Source organism: Scyliorhinus canicula, chromosome 3, assembly GCF_902713615.1.
Source record: "Scyliorhinus canicula chromosome 3, sScyCan1.1, whole genome shotgun sequence".
Lineage (NCBI taxonomy): Eukaryota > Metazoa > Chordata > Chondrichthyes > Carcharhiniformes > Scyliorhinidae > Scyliorhinus > Scyliorhinus canicula.
This window is the reverse complement of record NC_052148.1, coordinates 206,861,747-206,880,279: the sequence shown is the minus strand read 5'-3', so window position 1 is coordinate 206,880,279 and position 18,533 is coordinate 206,861,747. Positions and strand designations below refer to the sequence as shown.

Genomic DNA, 18,533 nt, shown 5'->3' with positions numbered 1-18,533 from the left:
CGAGCGCTGTTTGGTACCGCCCCTTTTGGGTGGAGTTCCGATGCCGCTTGGGACTCGAGTAGATCCTGTGAGGCACACAGGCTGTTGGGAAGCCCATGGGAGGCTTTACCCAGTATCTACTGGCTGTGTTGTGCTCTCGCTCGAGCGCAACGAGGCCACTGAATTGTGCCTTTAATCTAACTTGTGGTTTCAGGTACACTTCAGACATAATTCCCTGGTGATGCCAAAACAACAATTCAACAATCCATTTCCTCTTTATAACAGTTTCTCTTCTCTATGAGTAGTCTCCGGCCTGCATGATTCTCTGGTCCGCCTGGACTGGGAATAACATGGACGAGAACCACTGTGGGTGTTGATCAACGTGGTCCTGACGCGGCGGACCTCGCAGTGTGTCAATGGGGTAACTCTTTGAGGGAGTTGCCCCCAAAGTTCATCTGAGGGCCAGCCCCTCCCCGATACCCACTAAGTGTGAGCCCCCTGTCAGGAAGCCCACACCCTCCAGACTAGCGACCTCTGTCTGGAAGTTAGAGCGCACCGCAGACAGTGGCAGTGGGAAAAACTCACTGCTTTAACATTGACCTGGACAATATACCCGTGGCTTAGACACAGGGAGCAGCACCTGTCAATTCCTGGAAAGAGAAAATGAGTCTTTGTTATTGATTTTACTAGGCTAATATTGACAGCTTCCAACCCCAGCGCTCATTTAACTTCACGGTTGAGTAACTCTGAAGTGGTCTAACCTCCATGTTTTATAAATAAAGCTTTGATTGACAGCACCTGGATCACTTCAAACAGAATTAAGTGCTTTCCAATCACGACCCGTCACGCTCGAGTGATTTTAAAGTGGTCACTAGAAGTTGATGCCGGGGGCAAATCGGTTTGCAATGTAACTGGCTCGCTCCCGATGGCGAGTTCTGGATCACGCTCAAATATGGTGTGCATATCATTGACCCCAATTCGCACCAATTTCTATACCGTTAGCAAGATTGAAGTTGAGTGAGCATGGCCAATCCACCTAACTTGCACATCTTTCACCTGTGGGAGGAAACCAGAGCACCCGGAGGAAACCCACGCAGACACCGGGAGAAAGTACAAACTCCATACGGACAGTCACACAAGGCCAGAATTGAACCCGGACCCTGGTGCTGTGAGGGCAACCATGCTAACTACTGTGCAACCATGCTGCCTACCTGAACATGAAGGGGTTGTGCTAGTGGGTGCCAGGAGGATCTGAGCACCAAGCATTAAAACCGATGTGGGGAGAATGTAAGCCAGTGCTTTGTGGGTGGTGGGGGGGGGGGGGTTTGGGAATTTGAGAGGAGGCAGGCAGAACCAGTGCCTGGAGAGAGGTGGTAACTTACACTTGCAGCTAGGTGGAGGTCATTGGTCTTCTTCCTACATTAGATGGTGATCCTCAGTTCATGTTGCCTGCACTGACGTCCGTTGCCACTGCCTCCCAGGTGGTATTGGTGGCCCTGCTGCTGGTCCTCTGATCCCCTCAAGGGAACAGGATGTCCCGTCTCGGATCCACTCTGTCCAGAAGCCTGGCCAGGCTGGCGCTGCCAAAGTGAGGAGCTGGTCTGCATGGTACCATGCTTGTGTGTTGACAGGAGTGAGTGGTCAGGCAGCGTTTAAAACCAACCTGCTCTTGCTAGTGCGAGCTGCTGAGAGGCGGGTCTGGTGAATCAGATGGTGAGACAACCAGTAATGGCGGAAAGCTCGAGTGGTTTCATGTTCGGCTCTTGAAGTGCCGTTAAATACGGGCCACAATCTTTATTGACGACGGCAATTCATTCTCCTCTTCCACATTGTGGGAAGGGGCTGGTTTAGCACACTGGGCTAAATCGCTGGCTTTTAAAAGCAGACCAAGGCAGGCCAGCAGCACGGTTCAATTCCCGTACCAGCTTCCCTGAACAGGTGCCGGAATGTGACGACTAGGGGCTTTTCATAGTATTCCAGGAGCAGGTTTAGCACACTGGGCTAAATCGCTGGCTTTCAAAGCAGACCAAGCAGGCCAGTAGCACGGTTCAATTCACGTATCAGCCTCCCCGAACAGGCGCCGGAATGTGCCGACTAGGGGCTTTTCATAGTAACTTCACCGAAGCCTACTTGTGACAAGCAATTTTCATTTCATTTCTTAAGGCCATCCTTAGGGGGGAAATTATTTCTTATTGTGACAATGTGCAAAAGAAGAAGTTGGAACAGCAGAGGCTGGTGACTCCATTTTAGAGGTAGATCACCAGGTAGATCACTTCTCTCCCTGTCTTCACTGGCCCCTTTCCTCACCTTATATTACTGTTATGGGAGAGGTGTTTTCAGAACCCCAAAATGTATCATGGATTCAACCAACCTCCCCCTTTAATGTATTGTTGCTTTTGAAGCACATGGCTTGTTCTCCAGGTGTGGTATTACAATTATGGACACATGGGTTTTTAAGCACAAAACAATGCTTATTCCGTGAACTCAACTTAACCTTTTAAATAAACATTGGATCACTTGACACCCCTTACTTCTAAGATAACCCAGAAAATAATACAACACTAAATAATCCTTCAGTTGTTCCTTTAAACATCCAAGAGACTTAACACCTTTAAATAGAAACACATCAGGTTAAAGACATTACTATTATGAGTTTAAATCACCCAAATGATTCAGAGATAGTCTTTCATGGCAGAGATCACAGCAGATCCAGCTCACTGCAAACACAGACACACCCAAGCCCTTTTCCTTAAAAAAAAAACAAAAACAAAAGTGAGCTCAGCTCAGCTCCCCCCACCCTCTGACATGACTTCAGTAATATGATCTGCTCCATTTCTTAAAGGTACATTGCTTAAACATCCATTTTTTAAAGGTACTCTCCCATGTCATTACCTTCACTTGGTCCACTCCAGAGCTAGCAGAAAAACGTTGCAGACCCAGTTTGAACCACTAATCAGACTCTACGTTAGATTCAGCGCTCCAGGGATACCTTTTGTGAATATGGGAGAAGATCATATGCCAATAGAGGTCAAGCCTCTATTTCCTTGCTCCTTAAGAGGCACAAGGACCCGGCTGAGTGCAGTTCATACTGTCACATCTTGCTTTTAAACATGGATGTTAAGCAGCTCACTAATGTTCTGGTGCTCCAGTTGGATTCATGTCTTCCGTGTATAATTTTGGAGGATCAAACAGGCTTTGTAAAGGGCTGTTAATGTACGTCGCCTTTTCAGTGTTACTCTTTTCCCCCTCCCCAGCTGCCGAGCCAGAGGTGATGGTATCTCTCGATGCTGAGAAAGCATTTGACAGGGTGGAATGGGGTTATTCATTTGAGATTCTCGGGAGATTTGGATTCAACCATAAATTTGCCTCTTGGATCCGCTTGTCATGCAATGCCCCTACGGCCAGCATTCGCACAAACATTTTATATTCAGACTACTTCCTCTTGAAAAGAGGCACTAAGCAGGGCTGTCCACTTTCTCCACTTTCATTCGCCCTGGCAATTGAGTCGCTCTCTATAACCTTGAGGATTTCTAATCAAATGGGGCTATTAGTCAAGATGGGGTGGAACACCGGGTATCAATGTAGATTACCCAGTTCCCTCCATCGAAGGCAAAATGAAGGCACTTAATGTATTCTGCTATAGGTTAAATCTAGGCATGAGTGAATGTTATCCGGTCAACCCCCCTGGAAGACGAGCCCAGTTAGGGTCATTACCCTTCTGCCTCCCAGTACAAGTTTTTATTATTTAGTTACTTGAATTCCCCTGGAGGTACTCTAAGTGTGACTATCCTGTTGTACGTCCTATTACCAACTGATGGGTCACTCCAGTCAAGTGATGGATGTCTGATGTCACCTGCTGGATTGAGGTCATACCGACAGTTATGTGCACTGATATACAACTATATACATTTATGTGTTCATGCATATCACCACATTGATCAACGATCCCGTTTCAATCTATGGCCTAATGGAGGTTCGCTCTTGTACAACATCCACTCGCCTTGCCATAGTTACTGCACCATTGCCCTTTTCTCCGGCTAGATTTTCCTCAAACCCAGTGGTGGTCATCTCTCTTCGAACCTGGAAACAATTTTGTCAACGTTTTAAACTTCTCTCCCTGTCTTCACTAGCCCCTATCCTCCCCTTATATTACCTTCTGGGCTGGACTCTGGAAATTGAAGGGTCTTGAACGCTTTGGTAAACTGTTCATGGAGGACAGCTTTGCTAGTTTTGAGAGAGTTAGCGAACAAATTTCAGCTACTCAAGTCTTTTTCGCTGTTTTCAAGTTCGCGATTTCTCTCCTACTGCTTTCCCTTCCTTGGCTCCACCTTCCTCTTTGATGAAGAGGATTCTATCCTCGGCTTAGCCTGGTAAGGGGTCTATATCAGACCTATATGGCCACATTCTCTTGCCTGAAATCTCCCTTCTGAACGGGGTTAGGACAAAATGGGAGAATGAACTGGACCCTATACTTACTAGCGAGGCTTGGAGAGAGACCATTTACGGGGTCAACTCCATGTCCTCGTGTGTCCGGCTGAGCCTAATTTCAGTTTAAGGTGCTATATTAGACACACCTGACCACGGCATGGATGAATGGATATTTTCCAAACGCCGAGGACAGATGCGATCACTGTTCGCTTGCCCCAGCTGATCATATGCATATGTTCAGTCCTGCCCCAGACTTGCCAGTTTCCTTTTCAGCACCAAGTCGGAGATATTCCGTTTGGAATTACTCTCATGTCCGCTGGTAGTTACGTTTGGGGTTTCGGTTTCACTGGCTGTTCACTCTGGGTAGAGGTGGAGGTTGTTGCCTTTGCCTCATTGATAGCCCGGAGGCAGATACTGCTTGGTTGGAGGTCTCTGTTCCACCCAATGCCTGTGGTTGATTAGAGGACTTAATTTTCTCAAAGAGCAAGGACATTAAATTCACCATCAGGGATTCAGTGGCGAGATTCTACCTGAGATGGCAACAGTTAATTTCCTTTTGCAATGTTCTAGACACCGTCATCTGTTTGGAGGTTTTCGATATAGTGCTTAAGTTGGTTACTTTTTCTTTGTTTAAGATATTTGCATTGTTGTGTTTTTGTTGATTGTTTGTTTGTTAACATGTAAGACTTTAATAAATGTATTTTTTTTTTAAAAGTTTGTTCTGCCCAAAGGCAGGTCCTTGCCTCATTGTCTGCTGGTACTTCATCCTGAGCACTCTTTATTTTCAGAAATTTTGTCACTACTGGTTTGCCATGGCCTTCCACTCTGTGAAGCAGGGCACGAAGGCAGATCCCAAGTCTACCTTAGCTGGAATGGGAATCAATCGGCAGTATGGTAGCACAGTGGTTAGCAAAGCGCCAGGGTCCTAGGTTCGATTCCTGGCTTGGGCCACTGTCTGTGCGGAATCTGCACATCTCCCCGTGTCTGCATGGGTTTCCTCCGGGTGATCCGGTTTCCTCCCACAAGTCCCAAAAGACGTGCTGTTGGGTAATTTGGATATTTTGAATTCTCCCTCTGTGTACCCGAACAGGCGCCGGAATGTAGCGATGAGGGCTTTTCACAGTCACCTCATTGCAGTGTTACTGTAAGCCTACTTGTGAAAATGAAGATTATTATTATTAAACTCACGCTATTGGCCTTATTTTAAGTCACACAGAAGCCATCGAGCCAACTGGGCTAACTCGCCTCTCATAACATCAAAAATGTTTGTGTCATTTTATGACTGGTTATATTTCTTTTTAAATTTAGCATTCTGACGTAAATATGTTTTAGTTTAAGAGTATTGTACTCTATCTATACAAGTTATCATTCTGCCATGCATCATCTCCCTTCTCATCACTTAACGCAATATTTTTTTCTCCCTCAGGAGCTTTCAGCCAGGCTGCTGTCCATACATAGTGACCAAGACATGATTGTGATCACTTTAAAACATTTGAAGAAATTTGGAAATTTTCAACATATTACTCACTAGGTAGTAACGCTTCTTCTTTCACTGTAATTTCAATATCACAGGTGTGGTGATTGCTTTATAGTTCACCTTTAATTAAAACTACAAAGGCCTGAAGAAATGCTGTAGAAGAAATATGCTTTATATGCATTTGTTGTAATTTTTAAACTCTATTGTGGAGATCTATTGTTATCAATGAGTAGAAAATAGTGATTGATAGATAACTAGATGATCAATGGCCTGCACTTCATAACCTGCAATTACAATTTCTGTTGCTGTTTAGGTTTTGTTGGCCACTGCATGGAGAACCTATTGTTAGATCAAGGCTTTTGGCTGAATTGTCTCGATGAAGAGGAAGCCAGGATTGAGGTGCAGATAAATGAAGAGTCTCTCCAAATAATGTGCAAAGGCCTTCTTTTACAGGAAGGTGAGGATCTGTTATTCTGAATTGTATTTCAACTTGGAAGGGAAAGCTCCTAATAAATTCAACAACTTGCATTTACAGAGCACCCTTCCCACAAGATGTCACAAAGCACTTCATAGGACCATCATCAATCAAAATTTGATATCAAGCCACATACATTATTAGGACAGGTGACAAAAGGACTTGCTTGAAGAGGTAGCTTTTAGGGGCAATTTTAAAGGAGGAGTGAAGAGAAAATTAGGAGGCGGAGAGATTTGGGAAGGAAATTCTAGAGCTTGGGGATGTGGTGGAGCCATGAAAATAAGAGTGCAAATTGGGAAGAGTCATGACGTGAGAAGATTTAAAAATCAGGATACAAATTTTAAAATCATGAACTCATGCTCTGCACCTCACTGATATCGGATGCCTAAGATAAAAAGTCTTTCAAACTCTTAGTGCCAACATGCTTGTATTTGAATTTAAAATAGCACTGGGGCTATCGGACCAAATAGCCCTTTCCTATTTCAGTTGCCCAAATTTCAGTTCCCTGTTCCAAACAAGGGACCCTAAATCCATGGCCCTGATGGTGAACCTCCATTCACCTCAAACCAGGTCAAGTTAATCAGAATGGGACTTTATCAGAGAGAATGGGACTGTCAGACCAGAGGTTTATTTGTCTGTCATTTGGACACATCTAGGAGGCCACTGAATACCTTTACAGGCTGTGGTCCTTTCAAATATAATGATCCCTACCAGAATAACTGCCTGTCAGGTCAAGCAGGCACAATAGTAAACAGATAACATCTCCCTGATCCCACACTCTGGCAGCATCAGAAGTGAACATCACCAAATGTTTTAAAGTTCATATTTACACATTTTTTCCCCCCCCTTTAGGAGTGTTTTTTGTCAGTCATCCATTCAGCCTTCAGACAAGCGAAGGAAATGACCAGGCGCCCAAACAGAGTGATCTTGTTGTTGTTGAAGATGCAAAAAGTGGTTCCAAATGGTCAGGACAGTCTTTGGTCAATGGAAAGAAGGTTTTGGTTCCAAACTCACATGTGGAGCTTCTCATCCCTTTTCATCAGTAGGTGCCAGAATTTTCCAATTTCTGTTTCTTTAAAATAATAAACTTGTTAGGGAGAGGCTGGCAATTATGCAGCAAGTAAATCCGCTCCGTCATCTACGATGCAAAAATCAGAAGTATGATGGAATTCTATCCACTTGTTCAGATAAATCTAGCTCCAACAACATTTAAGATGCTCGACACCATCTAGGACAAAGCAGTTACCATGATTGGCACCCCATCCACCACCTTAAAGATTCACTTCTAACGCCACCTGCACACGGCGGCAGCGGTGTGCACTATCTACAAGATGCACTCCAGCAACTTGCCAAGCCTTCTTCGATAGCATTTTCCAAACTTTCAACCTCTTATTAGAAGAACAGCTGATGCACGGGAACATCACCTGCAAGCCCCTCTCCAATCTTGTACCATATACCACCTCGACACATGCCAACTCTTGGATTTTTCTCCCATTCATTGCTATGGGCAGAAAATGGCAGACAGGCAAAAGAAAAGTGGAAAACTCTGAAATATGAGCTGTCACAATCCCAGACCAGACCCCCAATAGTGGCTAGTATACTGGACAAAAACCCCAATATTTTAGTTTATTTGTAAGACTATGTGGAAAGAATGATTCGCTCCAGGAGTGATTGCGCCAAGAAATAGGGCTTGGTTATTTTTAAAACAAAACTTATTATGAATACAATATTAAGCGTTACTCCCGAAAAGAACAGCTTACCGCTTAAACACTACTACTCAATTTCCCATTCAATAACAAGAAAAGAAACATAGAGCTCACAATCTATCTTACTGTGGGAGAATTGTGGACACGGTGCTAGGCAGATCAGAATTCAACTTCTCTCTCAAGCTTTTCAAAATGTCTCTCTGCCTTCCTTCACTCCACCCAGCAATGACCTCACCTCCCCAAACCGAAAAAAACAAATTATTCCTGCAGGCTGCAAAGCACCTTGGTTTTCCCAGGAACTTTTCCAGTTAAACCACAGTCCATTAGTCCAGACTGAAAAACACATTCCTTTGTCAATTTCATCTTCTGGCTGCTAAAAGCACCCAGACCATGCAAAACAGAATTATTTTTTTTAAAATGACCATTGCAGCCAAACACAATCTAACCCCAGCTTTTAACCCTTAAATTGCCCCGATGTAGAATTCAGTTTTTCTAAGATCTTCCACTCGTTACAGAACATATTTTACAAGCTGGCGAGAATATTCTGGCTCAAGGTTTAAAATAAATTATTACATGGGCTGAATAATTTTGAACTGGACTTTTCTGTTTTTAGGTGGTTTTTCAAAAAGTACAGTGAAGGCATTGGTGTACGGAATGACATGGCACCAGAATTTTCTCATCCACTTGGTAAGTTGGTCATGTTTTACAAAGTGTCTGAATTATTTTAGAGAAAGATACAGGTGGAGAAAAGTGGTTAAAGATGGCTGAGAAAAAGCAGCAAATAGATGACAATGTGTCAAAAAGTTGGTTTTAACATTCTTTGCTTGTTTACCCAGGACAGGGGTCTTGCATGGCGGTGGTTGATTACGATGGTGTTGGACTTGATGAGCTGAGCTTCCAGATGGAAGACAAGATTGCGGTTGTTGGTTTCCTCAGCACATGTCTGCAGTGGTTTCTGGGGAAGAATGAAGCAAATGGAAAAATTGGATTTGTGAAAATAAATCACGTGAAGCCGAAAGACTTTATGCCACTGTAAGTACTTTTTCTTTTAGAATTCATGTGTGAACATATGTAATTACATTTAGCTACGTCCATCCGATGGTTCAACAACCTATTATTCATTGTCAATATTAAACAAGGAATCAGAGACTGCGCATACCTTTGAAATTGTACATTCCACTTAAAAAGAATAGCATCAAAGATTATATAAATCAAGAAATTGAGAACTGGATTTTGTACAAAAAGCATTTAAGAATAAGATCAACCATGTGCAAGAAAATGAAGGGAGATCCTTTAATCCCTGAGAAATTTCAAACCTGTTCATACTAATATTGCACAGTACAGTTTAAACCCATTCTGTGTAATTCTGATTGCTTTCCTCTCTAAACTATGTTAATGTTGAATAGAGCTGAGTGAAGAGTAGCCAGGATTCTAAGGCTGAAAGCTCTGTGGCATGTGAAGAAGCTAAGAGAACTAGAATTCAGCCTGGAAAAGTGTGAGGTAATGCCCTCTGGGAGGGGGAACAAGGCAAAGGATTAGACTATGAATGGTAGGATCCTGGCACATACTGAAGATCAGAGGTACCTTGGAGTGCAAATCCACAAATCCCTGAAGTTTGGCAGGGCAGCAGAAAAGGCAGTTTAAAAAGGCATATTGGGATACTTGCCTTTTTTTATCCGAGGCATAGAGGTCATGCTGAAATTGTATAAAATGCTCCTTGGGCCACAACTGGAGTACTGTAGTTCTGGTCACCACAGTTTAAGAAAGTGCAGTCAACTGCCCAATATTAATTGGGATAGGCAAAGTGTGAAAGACTTAGAGGAGAGCCTTTTGAGCCAGAACATAGATAATCCTACAAGAAGGGGATGGTACTTAACCCAAGTTTAGGTAATGACGCTGGGCTGGTAGTAGACGTGTCTGTGGGGAGCATTTTGGTGATGGTGACTCGGTAAGATTTCAAAAATATATATTTTCATTCAAACATTTTCCATTTTATACATAACGTCAAAACAACACTCTACCCAAATCACAACCCCCCCCCTTTAACAACTAACGGTGACAAGCTCTTTGAAATTCATAATAAATGGCTGCCATCTGCGGTAGAAACCTTCAATTGCTCCCCTCGCGGTGTACTTGATTTTCTCTGGTATCCTCCCACAAGTCCCGAAAGACACGCTTGTTGGGTGAATTGGACAGTCTAAATTCTCCCTAAGTGTACCCGAACAGGTGCCCGAGTGTGGTGACTGGAGGATTTTCACAGTAACTTCATTGCAGTGTTAATGTAAGCCTACGTATGACACAAATAAAGATTCTTTTGTTATGATTGGCCCCCATACCCGTCTGCAGCTTCAGCAAGCCTGACACCCCAAATATGGCCACTAAGGGACAGGGCCCCAGCTTAATTTTCAGAATCGCCAACTTGATGCTGAAGAAGTAGACCCAGAATCCCACAAGTGTAGAACACGACCAGAACCCATGGTTGGCGGACTTCTCCAATGCTCGCACTTGCCCTCCACTCCCACAGAGAACCAACTCATTCCAGACCTAGTCAGATGAGCTCGATATACTATTTTAAGCAGTAGTAAGCCAAGCCTCGCATACGAGGACATGGAGTTCACTCTACACCCCATCCTCCAACACCAGCCCCAACTCCTCCTCCCACTTGGCCTTAGCCCCTCCACTGACACTGGGTCTTTGGATGTAATCCTTCATAGATGCCCAAGATACTCCGCTCTGACCCTGCGAGTGAAAGAAGCCTCCATCAACGAGGTTAGTGGCGCTACAGGGAATGTCGGAAAGATCCATTGTGCAAAGTTGCGAACTTGCAGGTATCGGAATGAGTCAGACTGCGAGAGCCCAAATTTTTCCGATAACTCCTCCAGACTCATAAACCATCCCTCCAAGAACAGATCCCCCATTCCTTCCAACGCCTCTTCCCACCCCTTGCTAGCAAGGAGATCTGGAACAGGATCACTTGAGCTTCTACCATCTACCTCCAAAATCTCATCTATCAACCTTTGGTATTCCTCCTTTGTGTCCCAATCGATCTGCACCTTATGTGAGATTATCTCCGCTCTTACCACTGCCGTCAGGGCCTCCCACAGAACTGAGGGCATTACCCCCTCATTCTTAATAAACCCCACAAAATCATCGATTGCTCTTGATGTCCTTGTGCAAAAACCCCAGATCTGCCAACAGCCCCACATCCAACCTCCATGCCAGTCATTGAACCAGTCACATCTTCAATACCACATCTACCAGATATGGAGCATGATCCGAAATAACTATTGTGGAATATTCCGCTCACTCCTGGAAGTAGGGACCTCCCCATCATGAAGGAGTCAATCCCGAATATACTTTATGCTCTGGAGAAAATCAATTACACGGTAAGATTTACGGTAGTGAAGGAAAAGGATAAAGATGGACTGGAAATAAAGATTCTGAATTGGGGAAGGCCGATTTTTTAATGGGAGAGACAGGAGCTGGCCGAAGTGGACTGGGAACAGCTACTTATAGGCTAATCCACATCATAGCAGTGGAAGTCATTAAAAAAGGTAATTGAGCGAGTACAAAGCCAACATATTCCTGTAAAAGTGAAGGGTGGGACCAAAAATGCCAGAGAATCCTGGATGTTGAGGGATCTACAGGATTGGGTAAGGCAAAAAGGATGGCTTATGGCAGATACAAGGACTGAGAACAGTGGATGCCCTAGAGGAGTAAAGAAAGTACGGGGGGGGGGGGGGGGGGGGGGGGGGCGGGGACTTGAGAAGAAATTAGGAGAGTGAAGAGGTGGCATGATGAAACACTGGAAGGCAAAATAAAGGAAAATCCCAAGGCGCTTGGTAAGTATATTAAGGGCAAGAGGGTAACCAGGGGAAGAGTAGGACCCATTAGGGACCAAAGTGGCAACTTGTGTGTGAAGCCTAAAGACATCGATGAGGTATTAAGAATTTTGCATCTATGCTTACTATATGGAGAAGGATGATGTAGATATCGAAAGCAGGGAGGGGGACTATGATTTGGTTGGATTAGCATTGAGAGGCTTGGCTTAATACTGCTTAAAGTAGTGTATAGTTGACAGTTCTAGCGAGGATAAAGTAGATCAATCCCCAGGCCCAGACAAAAAATGTATGCTAGGCTTCTGCGTGAGGCAAGGGAGGCGACTGCAGGGACTCTTGACGTTAATTTTCAAATCCTCTCTGGCCACGGGTGAGGTGCCCGAGGACTGGAGGATCCTAATGTGCTACCATTATTTAAGCAGGATAGTAGGGAAAAACCTTGCCTGTACCTGAAGCAGCTCTTCCTTAAATATCAACCATTATTCTGTTATAGATTTTCCAGTCAGTTTCTGGTTGCATTTTACACTGGCTTCTCACCCCATTGAAATTAAGCCTCTTCCTGTTTAGAAGTTCTATATTCGATTGTTCCTTGCTCTTCCCCATTATGAATCTCAATTTTATGATGCAGTGATCCTTACCCAGTGTTCCCTCACTGATACTGAGTCTACTTGGCCCAGTTCATTTCCCTGCACCAGATCAGACAATGCCTCCCTTCTAGTTTGGTCAACGACATACTAATCAAGAAGTTTTCCTGAACATATTTCAGAAATTCCTCCCCCTCTTTACACTAACATTAATTACCCAAATATGGACTGGGATAAAGTCGTCTTGTGTCACCACTCTCTATAATTCTTCCACATCTGTGATTTCCCTGCAGATGTGTTCCTCTATCTCTCAAGACTTGGAGGCCTGTAGAATATCCTAAGTGATGTTGCCGTTTTGCTTCTCAATTCTAACCAAATGGACTCTGTCCTTGCCCCTTAAGACATCCCTGTTTCCAACACGGCAAAGGATGGCGTAATTAATCCGTCCACCTCCCATCCTTTTTTATTTGTCTAGTTTACTGAGTTTACCCCCTTCTATCCTTGTATACTAAGCATCCAGTCCTCACTACTTTTGAGCTCCCTTTTTAGTTGGGAAAAACTATGTCCCTTAAGCAGCTCTTCCTTAAACAGTTCTAGCGAGCATAAAGTAGATCAATCCCCAGGCCCAGACAAAATGTATGCTAGGCTTCTGCGTGAGGCAAGGGAGGCGACTGCAGGGACTCTTGTTCTGCTATAGTTTTACCTGTCAGTTTCTGGTTGCATTTTACACTGCTGGACCCCTGCTCACCACATTGAAATTAAAACCCTTCCAATTTAGAAGTTATGAAATGAAATGAAAAATGAAAATCGCTTATTGTCACGAGTAGGCTTCAATTAAGTTACTGTGAAAAGCCCCTAGTCGCCACATTCCGGCGCCTGTCCGGGGAGGCTGGTATGGGAATCGAACCATGCTGCTCACCTGCTTGGTCTGCTTTAAAAGCCAGCGATTTAGCCCAGTGAGCTAAACCAGCCCCTAAACCAGTTCTGTATTAGATTGTTGCTTGTTCCTCTCCATTAGGAATCTAAACTTTGTGATGCGATAAACAGCCTTACCCAATGTTCCCTCCCTTATTATTGATACAATCTTATGCTGCTATTTGTGCTTGTAACTCACTAAACCTATTCACCACACTTCTCATTTCTCTACAATGATTAAAAATGATTTTAAACCACATACTTTATTAAAAAAATGTTTTAAAAAAAATTAAAGCCTGTTAATTTTTGTTTTAACAGTCAGAAATTTATTTTACTATCTTTGAATTGATGTTACAAATGAAGGTTTTAAGTGCTTTTAACTCCTTGCAATGCTGTGTGCGAAAACTTCAAATTGATTGTTTGTCTGTTTGCTTGCTGATATCACTGCTGCTGCACACCAAGACAATAAAAAGCATTTGAAACAGCAGTGACAGAAGTACTAAAGTGGAGTACATGCACAAAATTCATGCACATTTACTGCAGCACAAGAGATTGCTAGATCTTTGATGTCCTCAAAGTTTCCATCCAGGAAATTTCATGTTTGGCTGGCAGAAGACAACATTCTAATGAAATTAGATCACTTAAATTAGTTTCTGCCTACTTTGGAACATCCGAAAACTGCAAAAACTTGTGACGTTTTGCATGAGACTTCAAGACTGTCATATATTTATGATATAGGACCGTTCATTACACTAGCCCGATGCGTGCTGCAGTAAATGTACATTGTTGCATGAATTTTGTGCATGTACTCCACTTTAGTACTTCTGTCACTGCTGTTTCAAAGCCTGTGATTATACACTTAGCTTTTTATTTATTTTGTAATTCAATATACCATTCTAAAAAAGTAGACCATTAACTCATGTTAAACAAGTGTTCACTCCGTAATTGAAATTTCAAATCGTATTTATTGGTTTGATAATAGAGGGGGATTTCTACTTCGTGGATCCCTGTGAACACCTTCATTTCAGCACCCCCCCCCCCCCCCCCCCCCCCAACAAAACCAAATGACGCCACACCCCACCTGGCCCTGGTCCCTCTCCGCCCTGGGGGCCGAGATGCCCCTCGCCTACTCCCCGCATTGCTCGATGGCTGTCGACATCAACTGCTGGCTCTCTACCTCGTGGCTTTCGCCCGGTGCCTCACGCCTCGCCTCGCCTCGCTGATGCTGGCTGGCCTGCCCTCAACCCTGGGTCGAGAAACCAGCTGGTTGTGCCTTTTTTTTTGCAAAAGTAAAACATAAGATTTTTGCCTCTCTCTCCCTCCTTGCCTAGTCGCCGCTCATTCCTCGTGCGTGCCTTAATGTTCAGACCAGTCTGTTATCCCGTTCTTAAGGGGTTTTGACCAATCAAAGTCGAATGTCATTCTGCAATGCCTGCTGATCAGCAAATGCAGATTTTCAGGCTCTGATTGGTGCTCATGTACACTGGCTGAAGCGGGGCCACAAGATAGTTTGGGGGCCTGTGCCTAGGTACGATGTTTTTCTTGTAAATCCGTCTCTGATGAATGCCAGTTTATGCACCATGTTGTCAGGTACAGTGCGCCATGTTACATACTGGTAGCATTTGAAGTTAATGCAACTATGGTGATGTGCATGAAGATTCAAGCCTGGCATTGTTGTAAAATGGGGAGCAGAGACCAGGGGATTCCTTGCTGGGAGAGCAAACTGGAAGTATGGCAGAATCGTATCCGGTTCAGACTGTTAACTGGCATGTAACTCTCCAGTTGCATAGACAAGTTTTCTCTCCACATCTTGAGCCTCTTTAAAGAAAATGAAAATGAATGGGCATGATGTATGCGGTTACTCTGGTGGGACGGGCCCTGGTAGAGCCGGTTCTATAGATATCGGTGCACCACCATTAAAAGGCACCCCAATTAGCACTGAAACCTAACAGCCCCAATATGAAGGTATTGGGGGCTCCACCCCACCCCGACAATCATCGCCGACACTTCTCTCCCCACCACACACACGTACTGCCCCCAGTACATGTTGGCACTCGCACCCTTTGCCAGGGAAAGTACCCAGGCATGTCCGTCCCCCCCCCCCCCTCCCCGTCCCCCCCTTCCCCCCCAGGTCTATTCTTAACTCTACGGCCCTGGAGGGGTCACCTCAATTGATTCACATTTGGCCAATCCTGTTGTAAACCTCACTGACGTGACGTCACATTGGCATGGTATAAATATTTCGTGAGGGGGGAAATCATGTGGTGGGGAGACACGTTAAAATTAAAATCATTTCAATCTATATAAATAGATCATTCACCTTGCAACGTCGCCGACGACGGGCAGGGAAAATCGGAAAACACGATTCTCTCTAGATTTTATGCCCACGTTGCGGATCCTGAGCACAGCTAGTGCTGGTTCCAAATCGCTACCTATATTTACCCAGCAGTAATCCCTTGCACCTCCTTGTGGACTGTTGCAGAATGTCACACTGTTTTCAAAATGATTTGATTGTCCTTAGGGCAAATGGTCTACTGTTCATGGATGAAGGGGAAAAATACTTTTTTGCGGAGCTGGATGAGTTCAATGAGAAAGATTCCTTGAATGTACTGAAGGAGATGACTCAGACTGACATCTGTAAAGTCTATCGAATGGGTAAGTGAGGACTGCAGTAGTAGGCTGGGGAGCTTTGTGGTTATGAGACTACACTACCAATTAAGAAGCCATAAGTTCCAATCCCACCATAGCATATTTTAAAATTGAATTTAATAAATATGGTAATTTGAAGACGAGTGCAATAAACCCAATAGATTCACTGATGCCCCTGAGTAGAAGGACCTGCCGACCTCACCTAGACTAATTTATTATATGTGAACCCAGTCCCATAATAGATCAGATAGAAGCAGAAAGGTTGTTTCCAACCAACGGCCGCCATTCTCAATAAAATTGCCGGTAGCGGCTGTTGGGTGCTTCCCCCACGATCTGAACCACCACGGGAATGCCATGACCCTCCCAACACTCGCCCGCAACCCACCATCCGTGGTCATGACCCACACTTTGAAAAAACCGGGCCCATCGAATTCCTATGAGTAAAGAATGAAAATAATACTGTATCATAGTCTAGATATTTCAAACCACTTCATAGCCAATAGATCACTTTTGAAGCTTGATAGGAAACTATGTTACACATGCAGAATTGTTTTTTAATTGCATTTACATTGTGCCTTTCCTGACCATTGGACATCTCGAGATGCTTTGCAGTAAATAGTTATATTTGAATTGTAGTCACTGTTGTAATGCAGGAAACGCAACTGTCAATTTGTTCATACCCAGCTCCTGCAAACAGCAGTGTGATAATGAGCAGATAATCTGTTTTTTATGATGTCGATTGAGGGATAAATGTTGTACCAGACACCATATCACGAATAATTTAATGTTGATTATAGAAGATAACAAGTGCTACCAGGAGGTCTTGTTTGGTGAAAGAAGACTGAACATTCAACTATTGTTCCCTCTATGAAATTACTGTAAATCTATCAAATTTCACCTTTTTAGCCTCTCTGCCAGGCTTCTGATTCATCTAATAACCTTTTTGTACTAAGACCTCTGAAGAATGTATCAATTGGGAGTTTAAGTGCATTTGTTTTATACTTTCCCTTCTTCCTGAAGCTTCAACCTAGTTCTAAGACCTTGCAATAAGCTGCTCCTTAACGACATTACAGAGAAGGGGGAATTTTATGGAGCCTGTGAGAGGGAGAAATGTGGGATGATTGACTTGGGGGAGGGAGCTGAAATATCGATTTCCCGAAGGCAGGTTGAAATATAGAGATTGTCAGCAGTGTTTGTGGTGCGTTTGGCCTCGCAACATCCTGTGACAAGTAGCTACTTGCCATGAATACTAATAATATTGAAACTTGAAAAAAATATATTTTATCTATCAAGACATTTATATAAGCAACAACAAAACAAATAAGAGCAGAAGCAAAATCATACAACCTAATAAATTATCAGTGCCCACATTCCTCTGCCCTTTCCCTCCTCCGCCTGTCCTGCCTCCCCCTTCCCTTCTGCTGACACCTCTATCCTCCTTAAAGAATTCAATGATCGGCTTCCACCTCCAGGTGAACCCATCGAGAGACCCTCTCAAGATGAACTTTATCTCTTCCAACCTCCAAACCGCCAGGTCGCTCACCCACACTCCCGCTTTCGGCGGCTACAAGTCCCTCCATCCAAGCAAAATCTATCTCTGGGCCATCAGGGAGGCAAAGCCCAAGATGTCGGCCACTCTCGCCCCCTGGACTTGCGGGTTTTCTGACACCCCAAATATCACTACCTCTAGGCCTGGGGCCACCTTTACCTTCAACACCTCGCACATTACGTCCGCAAACCCCTGCCAGAACACCTTCGGTTTTGGACACGCCCAAAACATGTGGACATGGTTTGCAGGCCTCCCCATACATTGCTCACGCCTGTCCTCTACTCCCTCAAGAACAGACTCATCCTTGCTACTGTCGTATGTGCCCGGTGGACTACTTTAAACTGAATAAGACTGAGCGTCGCACACAACGAGGGTGCAGTCACCCTCCTCCTACATCCCTCCCAGTCCATCAGCTCCTTGTAAACGTCAGACACTTTCCCCTCCCCTACTCCCTCCCTTAACAAACTTTATCCGACAGCCCTCGGGACGGCAACCTGCGAAAGGAAATCCAGGACTTGTAAGTACCTAAAGCCATTCCCCCTGGACAGCTCGTCCTCCTCCTCCGGGTTCTCTAATTTCGCAAAGCTACCCCTCTGTACAGATCCGCAAGCTGGCTCAATCCCCCCCTGCTTCCAGATCTCTTTCCCCCCCCCCCCCCCCCCCCCCCGCATGCAACCTATGGTTATCACAAATTGGTGCCCACCCTCCAGTAACTGCTGCCTCCACTGCCCCCATACCCTCAAGGCCGACACCACCACCACTGGACACACCAGGAATGCCTGGCAGGCGGGAACAGCAGAGGCGCTGCCAACAATGCCCGCTAAACCCGTTCCCCTGCAAGAAGCCACCTCCATCCGCCCCCATCCCGACCCATTTCCTGACCATAGCGATGTTAGCCGTCCAGTGGTAATTAATTATATTTGGCAATGCAA

At 44.5% G+C, this 18,533-nt stretch overlaps 1 protein-coding gene across 1 annotated transcript in view; it reads left to right on the top strand.

Annotated features, from left to right (window-relative positions):
• LOC119963257 (SH3 domain and tetratricopeptide repeat-containing protein 1-like) overlaps positions 1–18,533 on the top strand; it is a 111,243-nt gene that overhangs the window by 48,664 nt on the left and 44,046 nt on the right. The window contains 7 exon segments of the mRNA XM_038792082.1: positions 5,834–5,885; positions 5,888–5,938; positions 6,198–6,341; positions 7,212–7,401; positions 8,679–8,752; positions 8,902–9,097; positions 15,925–16,058. Of these exon segments, the coding sequence (XP_038648010.1) occupies positions 5,834–5,885; positions 5,888–5,938; positions 6,198–6,341; positions 7,212–7,401; positions 8,679–8,752; positions 8,902–9,097; positions 15,925–16,058 (841 nt within the window).